Source organism: Fulmarus glacialis, unplaced genomic scaffold (genome assembly GCF_000690835.1).
Source record: "Fulmarus glacialis isolate BGI_N327 unplaced genomic scaffold, ASM69083v1 scaffold415, whole genome shotgun sequence".
NCBI lineage: Eukaryota > Metazoa > Chordata > Aves > Procellariiformes > Procellariidae > Fulmarus > Fulmarus glacialis.
The window spans coordinates 70912-82088 of record NW_009213389.1 but is presented as its reverse complement, the minus strand read 5'-3'; the positions used below and the strand labels follow the sequence as shown (position 1 = coordinate 82088).

General features: G+C 45.6%; 1 protein-coding gene across 1 annotated transcript; it reads right to left on the bottom strand.

Moving 5' to 3' along the window:
* Window positions 1-555: 555 nt before the first annotated feature.
* On the bottom strand, window positions 556-8410 carry F7 (coagulation factor VII (serum prothrombin conversion accelerator)). Its single transcript, XM_009578159.1, has 8 exons — window positions 8341-8410; window positions 5992-6152; window positions 5391-5415; window positions 5184-5297; window positions 4213-4353; window positions 1936-2042; window positions 1306-1426; window positions 556-1094 (listed from the first exon to the last, which is right to left on the bottom strand). The coding sequence occupies exons 1-8, from the start codon at window positions 8408-8410 to the stop codon at window positions 556-558; spliced, it is 1278 nt and encodes a 425-aa protein (XP_009576454.1).
* Window positions 8411-11177: the final 2767 nt, after the last annotated feature.

The following is an 11177-nucleotide window of genomic DNA, read 5'->3' as shown; positions in this document are numbered from 1 at the left end:
AAGTGACTTTAACATAAGCTAAAAGAAACACTTTTTCTATTTCTTCTGCAATTGCATCATTACATTACAGGACCCATCAGTACAGGAAGTTGTGAAAGCCAGAAGCATAAATGTGTTCAAAAGAGATTGCACACATTTGTGGACAACAGGTTCATTCATGACTGTTCAACCTAATGCAACTTCTGGCTCAGGAAGTCTGTACATCACTGATTACCAGAAGTTGAGAGGGTAGCTGGAGGAAGGATCATGGTATGCTTGACATGTTGCTGACAGTCTTTCTCTCAGTATCTAGCTCTCTCCCTTAGCAGAATATGGATGCAGAGCGAGAGGGACTCTGAGTCCATTATTGGCCGTTCTTTGCCCGCTTGACAAGACACGTAAGTTTACAAACAATACTGATAGGGAAGTTATTTTATATATTCAAGTAGGCATTAGGCTCGTTGCAAATCACATGTATCACATATCTAAGATAATGACGGAATGCTTCAATAGGAAAATGGCACAGAGGGATAGAGGGGCAAGAACACGAGCTGAAAATGCTCTGGTTCAACATCATTAATCCATGTGCTTCTTCAACCAGTCGACATATTTGGATACCCTTGTGTAAACCCCATAGCTGCCTTTAACAGCACAGCCCTTTCCCCAGCTGACAATCCCAGTCAGAAACCAAGTGTTCTTGTACTTTGTAGCATGAGGTCCACCACTGTCTCCCTTGCAGGAGTCTTTAACGCCAGTCACGTCTCCCGCACAGAACATATTCTCTGTAATATTTAAATCGGTCTCCTTTTCACATTCTTGTGTCTTTACACGTGGCAAATCAACTCTCATCAGAACAGAAGAGGTGGCACCACCATCTAGTAGGCGTCCCCATCCGCTCACTGTGGAGAACTTGATGGAGGACAGTTCATACACTGCAAAGCGTTTTTCAGGCAAACATATCGGCACCACGTAATCGGTGAGATTCACAGGTGTTTCCAGGCTCAGGAGGGCAATATCATTATTGACTTGTCCATTCGTGTATCCTTCATGAATGATTATCCTGGCAACTCCACTTTCTTGCTCAGTTTTCTCATCGTAATTTATAGCATGTTCACCTGGAAAAGTTATTAATTGCAGGTCGTGTCAGGCAGCTCCTTGATTCCTCAGAAGTTTGAGGAGATAGAGGGTTTCTGGTCTGACACCTCTTAAGGACAATTCCCTTATACTACCAAAGCCTGCACATTTTGTCTTTTACCCTGGTTTGTCAGGATGAGGAGCTGCCACCACAGCCACAGCTTGGTAACATGAGGAGGGGAAGATACGTACCCAGTCTCACCCGAAGCTGTTTAGGATGAGTATGCTCCAAACAGTGAGCTGCAGTGACCACCCACTCTGGGGAAAGCAGGGTACCGCCACACTTTTCTTTCTGATTCTGTATTATAAGGGCCTGCCGACACAAAACAAATTTATGTCTTACATCGAATGTGCACTTGACCTGAATCTCAGTAGTCAGGTTTTATATTGCTTCTTTCTGTCACTTTATGCAACTGTGGTTGAGAATACAGTGCTGATTGTCTGGAGAATTTAGGAGGGGGGGAGTCTTTCCATTGACATTTTCTCCATCTTGTATATGGACCCTGCCTGTTATGGCCAAGAGCATATCCCTGCAAGCTGCAGCTAAAATTCTTGCTGGCAGTAAGGTTAAGGACTAAGGGGTCAGGAGATAGAGGAGATTGTATTGCCATGCCACTCCTAGGAAAGCAGGTACTCCAGAACAAGGCTAAGATGCATGATTGAAATAGGTGGTTCTGCTGGCTACGGACGAAGAAGGAATTTGGTTGTCCAGACCTGGCACTTTTTATGGATTTTTAACATAATAGATTTAAAACAATGACTTAAAGATAGTGGTTTCATAAGGGAAAAAAAAAAGGCAATGAAAGATTTCTGAAGACTCACCTGCCATGGACATTCACCTGGAGGACAGATTAAACCACCTACTATTCTCCCCTGTGCAGTTGCATTTTTTTTTGCCAGCACTGGTATTTTTCCACATGGGTATTTCACTGAAAAAAAAAGAAAAAAAAAAAACCAAAGGGCAGCAAGTGTGATTTTATTGCACTGAATTCACAGCAAAATGTGTAAGGTCTTCAGTGAAGTTGTGTTAGCTGAAAAACTTGTTTCTAGTCTGGGAGCATGGGTTCTCAAAAGTAATTTAAAGCAGCTCGGCAAGTAAGTAGTCTTTTTGTTTGGAAACAACCAGAAACGCTTTTACAAATAGAGTGCAGGCCCATACAGTATCATTGACATATATTCACCTACCACAGGAGTTTGAAAACAATGTGTCTGCTTAAGTTATATGTCAACACAATGAGATAGGCTGCAGGCTGGAGAGCAGAAGTGACTCTGTGAAGCTTCATAGTCTACATATTTTCAGTGACCCTGCTGACTTGAACTCGGTTGTACTACGTGCACAGCATCCACGGCATGGTGAGACACAGGCTTAAGCATGGGATGTGCAGGTTGCTATCCCCTGCTTGGATGGACCCGAAGATCTCCTAAGAGCAGACACTATGTCTTCTGGTATGCCTCCCGGCAGACTGTGCCTAGTTTGCTTGGGTCCAGAGCATCCTTCATTCTTCCAGACTGTGTATCTCAGTCTAAAGTCTGTTCTTAGTCTGAGCAAGCATGTGAAGACTGGCAATAAGAGAATCAAATCTTGGGGACTGAACCTGAGACGGAGCTGCAGTGCAGAGGAAGCCTTGGTGTCTTCAGTACATCCTTCACCCAACCTAGTTTTCCTTTCAAGAAGAAGAAGGTCTACCTTTGGGGTTTTCTGTGTGCCATGTGGCTGTATTGTAACCGAACACACTGTCCTTTACATCCAGCAGTCACTCTGTGGTAGCCCTGTGAGGACGAGTGCTCACCCTCTATCACCTTGGGAGCCAGGGCCCTATAGTCTACGCTGAGCTGAATCTGACATCCCCACGGATCTGTAGCAGCCTGAACGTGCCGATTACTTCACCTGATGCAAAGACAGCATCAAGCTTTTACAGGAACAGGCAAGGTATGGAGAAACAGGACTGGCTCTTTGGTGGCAGCTGGTGGAAGGGCAGGATAGATGGAACACAAACCCATACCCTCTAAGGCTGTGTGCAGGGCAATGCAAGTTTGGGCGTTCGAAAGGGACGTTGTGAGAGATGACAGAAGGATGGTGAAGGGACTGGCAGGCTGGCAGTTACACAGTTTTGTCTCCTTGCAACACACGGTCAGTGCTACAGGTATTTTGGTCCCCAAGAAGCAAGCAGCAACAAATACGTCTTCCTCACAGGGGAAGACGTGCTGAAAAGCCTGTGGGGAATATTGAATTCGTTGTTCTCAGCTTTTAACAAAAGCAGCTTCCCCATCACGTGATATTGCAGAATCTGCTAATAAGGGATAAGCACATTACTAGACATTGTTTTCTAATGAAATTGCTGTTGTTGAGAGCTAGGTTGTCATTATCAGTTCTCTGCATGAGTGCTCCATTGAGGTGTGTGTAGGGGGGCATCACCCCTCAGAATTACTTCACATGCTCCCTGCAGCTCTGTCCGTTATTTTCCTATCACCAGGCGTCTCTTTTTCCCCTCTAATAAAGTAATTGAAGTAGGCATCTGCAATAGAGTCAGGTGCCAGCTTATGTACTGGAAAAATAATTAACTTGTGCTATCCTAGTCCCAGTTGAAATTTACCTTGTTAGACAAGTAAGAGAAATATCTAGCTGTAGTGTCTAGAGGAATACCAAAAGTGTATTGGTCCTACCAAATAGGGGAAAAAAAAGAGGAAAAAAAAAAGAATAACTGATTTTCTCTGGTTTCAATAGGCCTCTTCCTCTCTTGACTCCCGTCAAATAAATATGGTAATAAAATCCATAGTCACAAATTCAGATTGGAGATCCAACTGTAAAACAATGCTGCCACAAAAATATTTTCCCAAAATACTTCCCAAAATATCCCCCTCTGGGGCCAGGAAGGAGGGGTCCAAAAGGCTCCCCGCTCGGTGCGCACACTTCCCCGACTGCTTTTCTGGGGTGTCTAACTTCCACCAGAAGCCCAAATCTACTGCTCTGGACTCTGCCCTTGAAGAAGAGGTGGGGAGCTGGTGGCTAAAGGTTATACCTTGCACCTCCTGATGTGTACGTGAAAACTTTTCTTCCAGAGCTGGCTTAGACTTAGCATCGGGCTAGTAGTATCTTACCTTGGGGAATGCAGGACACGCCATCGCTTGCTAAAGCGTAATCGTCCGCACAGAAGCACAGTCGTTTTTCAGACTGCTCGTCAGTACAGTACTGTTCACAGCCACCGTTGTCGTAAATGCACTTCAGTTTGTCAGCCTTGGCTAAAGTCCGAGAAAGAGTATTTAGGTTTCCAAATCTAGGTTTTAGTGCTTACCATGAGTCAATTGCAACTTGAAATGTTGACAGGGAAGCAAGGCAGCAAAGCAGACTTCTGTCATGTATCTACAGCCACTGCATGAAAAACACCTTCCATTTGGCAAAAGCGAGGCAGACCTGGAACTCCAGGGATTAGGGAGGAAAAGCCTAGGCTTTTCCTAAGAAACTTACACCTAAAATTAGATCAGGCTGTATTTATACGGTATCTGAGCTGTCTGGAGGTATTGTAATTGTGTGGTAACCATTGTAATATACGACTGAAAAATTCTAACTATTTTGTATTTTGCCATTTGGCAGAAGGATGCTCTGAGAGGACTGTTGAGGCTGCCTGGTTAGACTTGACGAGTGCCTAGTCCTTGTTTGGGCTCAGCGTGTTCTGAGGGTGTAAGTGTAACACTCAGTATGCAGTGCCCACTGAGATCATATGCTGCATATGCAGCGTAGTTCTCATTCACAGACTGCACCAAGCTTCTAAGTCAAAGTACCTTCAGCACTTGGGTAGGAAAAAAATTCCTCCTTTTCTCTCAGACCATGCAAAAAAGGCAATTTTTTTTTTTTTTTTACAAAGTCACCATAGGGTAATAATTATCTTGGTGCCTTGCAGTGCCTGACTGGCAGCTGGTTAGATCCATCACACGACACTGCAGGCAGTGTGAACAGTAGCTGTCGCTGTTAGAATGATGCAGAATGATAATGATTGCTACTGTTTATCTCAATGCCTTGCATTTGGATTAATAATGACATTTTTATTTTGTTAAGCTATGCCAGAGCTGACCTTTTTCACAGCTTTTGCCCTCATATTCGATGGGACAGCGGCACACGTAATCCCGAAACTGGTCGTCACAACTCCCGCCATTCTGACAGGGGTTGGAGTCACACTGGTTAGGGTCTGTAAAAACATTCAGTGTCAGTCCGGCTCACGCGAAGAGCTGCAGCAGTGGGAGAGTTTTCGCAGCTGCTACAACATCCCGAACGATCGTACCGGAATAGATGTGCCAGAACTCTTTCTGGAAGAAAAAGATGCGAGATTTAAGTAAAGAAAAATTAACTCAGGTTAAGTCCTACAGCCCTTGTAGTACAAGAGGGGTTACAGACAGCCACAGTGATGCCCCTTTGCCTTTATAATTTATGAAAGTTGATATCCATAAAATATTCTACATTATTTCCTACATTCTACATTATTTTTGTATACCAATAGAGAAGGGCACAGTGTGACACACACAAATAGGTTATCCATCAATAACCTCCGTATAGTTGAGGTGGGATTGACTGAAACAGATGTTGCACAATACAATAATTCAAGGTGTTGTGAGGCCAGGAATTACTGGGGGACTGGGGAGACGACTTAGAGAGCACCCGCTTTACCCCCATCCCCCAGATCGGTACTGCCTGGGCTGGCCCGTGCAGTATGCCCTCCCGCAGCTCCCTCCTGCTGCACGTCCCCCTGTAAACCTAAGAGAAAGATGCAAACAGCAGGACACAAAGTGCTTTTTGTGCTCTCACGGTTTAAAGTGTCAAAGCACACCCTTGCGTAGGGGGAGTCCATCTGACAGTGAGCGCTCACCCAGCCCCGCATTACTTACTGTCCTTTCATCATCGTGGTAAATCTCTCTTGCTTCCTCAAAGGAACACTTTTCTTCCATGCATTCTCGCTCTAGTGACCCCAGTTTTATCTCTTCGAAGAAGCTGTTGGCTCGTCTTTGCCTTTGCAAAACGCTGCTTGCCTCTTCCTGCTTTAGAAAGACTGAAAAACAGTGGCACGTTCTGTTTGTCGTACAGCTGTGCTCTCCAGAGAGGGAGGACGGGGAGATGATTTCCCCTGAAAGCTTTTCTGCTTCCCAGGCTTTTTCTGAGATGCTTTAGAAAAGGAATGGGCAAATGCGAAAGAGCCTCCTTTCTCTGGCCTGCCTCCCAGGTAAAGTGGCAGCGCATGAATTTTACAGAGCCCAGAGCTTAAGAGAAGATGGCATGTTACACCAGCGTTGTACATCGGCGACTCTAAGGTACCGTCGCACGTCATACAGTAGGTCTCAACAGGCACAGCACAGTTTCTTTCAATTCTAGCAGCTGAAAAGCATGCGTTGCTTTACCTAGCGCCGATGTACGTGGCGACACCCGATTTTCCTGTACTCGCCACAGTAAGTCACGTGGTGACAGGTGGACCACAGTCACCCCTAACTCCCCAGTGCTCCATTCCTCACACCCCTTCACTCTTTGGTCCTGCGGAAGGTAGACCTTTGGCCCTTGCCACTGGTAGACCACAATTTTAGAACCACTGCTTTAATATATTTATCTTTAGTTTTCTTGCGTAAAAAGGCTACCTTAAGGTACCTTAAGGCTGGACAATACTGTTTGCATTGCAGATGGCTTCTAGCTGCTGCCAGCACTATAGACCACAGCCACGTGGGTCTTCTCCCTGTGCGTCTCTGCCGTGTTTTGGAAGGGCATTGGGTACAGGGGTTCAATAGCAGACGTGAGCAGAGCTCACATCGTAGAGCTACATCAACTTCCAACCGACAGAAGTGTGCGCTGAAAGAGTTGATAGCATTGTCACCATGCTGATCTGCTCCTCAGCTTCAGGATACAAGCACATCACACAACTATGCCCTCCCAGTATAATTCAGGATAATGAACAAGAAGTCCCAGTGCCGCAGTGTACTTTCGCTCCACTTGTTCTCTGTACTACACAGAACAAGTCTTGAAATAATTAATTTTGCATTTTTTTCTCCTCCATGTCAGTAGGGGGTTCTGGACCTTCATGACAACAACTTACATGTCCGCGCTTTCACCTGGGATTGTGGGTATTTTTGGGGATGGAGGTTGATGTATATCGCCTGCCTTTCCCACAGGACATTCTCCACTGCATGACCCCTGAGAGAGCGGGAGTGACCTCCTGCCTGCTGGAGGGGCCCTGAGGTGGTTGCTGAAGGACAGGACTCGTGTGTGTCCTCACCGACATACACACAAACATAAATCCCGAGAGGGTTTATTCCAGTCTGGTGAGGTGTCTCTAAACATTCGTGTCTAATCAGAACATTTGCTGAATTACATGCAAAATAGTGGTAATTTTCCCTATATTTCCAAGTTACTTGGAGGAATAAAATACTGTGTGGCGTGCATTGAATTTATCCCAGGGTGCTTCATAAACATTTGCCTATTGTAGGAATGTCAGCTGGGTCTTTCTGCCATGATTTCAAAGTCAGGCTGTATGCATTTAACATGGCTTTCTTCAAAGGCTTTTAATTAACCTTACACTGCAGATACATGACACACGTACCCGGGCACAGGCGCAGACTCTGACAGAGGAGCGTGCCTGGGCGTGTGGCTGGGGACATCCTCCCGCTTTTATTTCAGCGTTCTCCACTTATTTACATTGGAACGCTTTCGACTTTGCAAAGTATTTTTCCAGCTTTGTTCACCGCAGTGTGGGAGACCCAGTCAATGCCTAACTGGGAATCTGAAAGCACTGGGTCTGCTTTATTAATTTGGGAGCCGATTTTTTACTGGAGCCACCGAAGAGCTACCACCTCATTGCCTTCCACTGCTGCTGAAACGGTGGATCCTCACCTCTTTAATTTTTCATCAGCTGAATGACAGACTATTGATTCTTTGCTTTGAAAAATACCACAGTTCAATATGAAACAACAATAAGTTCCTTTTTTCACGTAGACAGCTGATGGTTTGCCTGCTGTCGGTGCAGTGAGATAATAGGCTCACTTCGCAGTCTAGAGGTGCTTTTCTGTAGCTGGCAAAATAAGCGCGTGGATGCCATCACTGAAAGCAAACAAGAGCCTTAGAATAACTCACAGGCACAACCAGAGACAGGACAAACATGCAACAGTGCTCAAAACCTGCAATGAAAATTACGTCTGAGTAACAGGAGAGAGGTCCATTGCCGGTAAACATAATTACAATCATATCCTACGACATACCTGCATCCAGAGAAAGAGGAATCAGTAGCAGAAAGCAGAGAGGCAAAGCCATGCGCTGCCAGGAAACCATGATGAACCCTGCGAGCCAGCGTCCCGGTAGTGTATTGACATTTCAGCAAGGACTGTTTGGCCAAAGAGCTCAGCTTCAAATGCTCGGAGCCAGAGGAGGGGCCGGCGAGTCATGGAAACAGAAAAAGATCCATGACAGTCCGGCAAGCTGAGCAGAAGGGCACATGCAAATCCTGCAATGTGCCCTTTTCACACAAGCGGGGAGCTTGGTTTTGAACGCGTTCTCCTGACCTGTGCAAAGGCTATGCTGATTACACAGCTGCTACCCCGGGCCTTCATTTTATATCTAACACACCTTTTCCTTGAGAAACATAAATGCGGGGACTCTGCGTCTGTATGACTGGCACTAACTTGGTCACATAGCCCCGCATGCAGAGAACTGCGACGTGGTATTTATCTTGAATCAGCAGTCGAGATACGGCCTTTCAGTGCTTTGGAATATGATCGAACCACTGACATATGTCCTTTCCCATTTTTCCATCACCAATTGAAACTCTGCACTTCTGGCTGAATTTACTTGGAGACACTAATTAACCAGCAAGAAACACTTTACACTGTTTTTCTCCATCTTTACTGCAAGACCCATGTGGGCTGCACAAGTTGTACCAGCTGGAAGAGGTGCTGAGCTGATCCATGTTACATTTCATTAGTAACGGTAGGGGTTTGAGGGGCTATTCTGCAGACAGTGTTTTAGCTGGTACACAAGCAGTCCTCTGATTTAATGGAAATCAATTAATGGCATCAGACTAAAGAGCTGACAACATTCTTGGGGAAATATTTACTTAAGATAGCAGCGAGGTAAAGAGCATGTTTGCCTATGAGAACTGAAGCGTTGCCTGAGGGCTGCAGGACTTTCCAGGCCGTTCTCCCCTTCCTGCCTGGAAAGGAAGGAAGGTCAGCTCTGCCTCTCAATGCTACAGCAAAGAAAAGCAACAGCTGGATTTTTACTTTGCTGCCAACGCTCAGTGTAACTCCCTGCAGAAGTCGCGACTGCTTAGGAAAGCCGGGCTCCCAGCCGTCCTTCGTGTGCCTTCCTGGCATTGAGTGGCGGTGCGCAGAGCTGGACGTCCTCCTTTGAAATCGCTTTCCCAAGAGGGGGCATCCGGGCACTTCCCTGGGTGGCAGCCTGGCTAATTCCCAGCAGCCTGGTTCCTGGGATGGTTGGGGACCGGTGGCAAGTCCCGACCCGGTGCAGAGGAAGGAGGCCAGTTACTGAAATACAAAAGGAGCTACAACAGCCCCACGCTGTCCCCGCCTCTGCCTTTTGGGAACCCTCTCAACACCTCATAGCCTGCCAACGTGATCCTCATTCCTTGTTTGCTTGCCTACGGCAGTGAGTTGAAAATAGCAAGGGCATGTTCAGCTTAGCAAGACCAAAGCTAAGCTTGTTGGAGCTGCTTGAAGATTTCTCTTTGTCTCATCTTCTTGGGGAAAGATCTATCCCCATCTATTTGAATGAGTCTCACAGATCAGAGCATGAGGCTGTGCCTCACACACTTGAGGCCGGCCTGGGTCTGCACCTATTGCCCCCCCGGCCGTGTTTCCTTAACCTGGGTGGGTATCTCCCTGCCAGGGAGGGTGGGGTGGCCGCCACTCCACAGCTGCACCGCGGCACCCCTTCGCTTTCTCCTCTTCTTCCTTCGTAGCGTGCAGATCCTGTACATCCTTTAGGACTGATGGAGTATTTTCCTTCTGTCCTCTTTCCTCTGCTGGCATCCCTTAAGCGTCAAAGATTTTGCTTTTATTGCTTGGGAATACAGCCAGACACTCACTATTTTTAGAGCCCGGGGAGAAGCCCAAGTGCTGGGAACAATAGTCAGTTCACATGGGGACAGTCCTTCTTCCAAGAAAAATTCATGCGATTAGGTTTCATCAGAGATGACAGGGATGACCATGCCCACGAGGAGAGTCACTGGGGATTCAGCAGTCCCAGGATTTCATTACAGCTCTTTGCTCATGAACTTCACATTTACAGGTCTCATCTCAAAACTGTTTCCTACTGACTTCAGCCGGGCCGCTTCTTTGGTTAGAGTTGTATTTTTAAAGAAGAGCTCCCCTTCCTTACTGTCTTACGCCCCAGCCAGAGGAGCAAATGTCAGTGCATTAGCTTTTCTTCCCCAGAAGGTCCCTAAGTCTTACTTCGTTTTTCTTCTTGTGTGGTCTTGCTGTAGTTCATGAGAATTGCCCTGGTATTCTGCTCTATAAATCTCCTTGCCAGTGCAGGCTTCAGCCTTGGCTTATGTTTTCTGAGTAATTCCAAGAAAAATATTAACGCAAACATGCACCCCTGCTGTTCATGGGTGCTACTAGAATCAGTCTGGGGACAGCTGTTCAGAAAATATGATTTAGGGTATTTTTTAGTGTATACCTTGGATGTGCCAAAGTTGCTTTATTTTTTTAAAAAAAAAAAGTTAAAAAAAATTAAACATGAAAAATATTAACAATGTGAAATAAAAAAATCTAAAGCAGAAACATTAGCCTGGAAGACATGATGAACTGATGTCTCAGAACAGACCGCTCTTTATTCTTGTTTTGTTTTCTACTGACATTTTTCAAAGAAAAATTCTTACGATTTTGCTATTTTTAGTTTAATATTTTGTGTTGAAGAGAAGACAGGTACAAAAGATATTGGGAACTGTGCAACTTGATCTGATCCAACAGGTCACTGGTCATTAAACATGAGTTTTCTAGTCAGCACTCAGGAACAATTTAAAAAAATAAATCAATGATTTCTATTTCAAAGAGGCCATAAGAGATCGTTTGAGTAA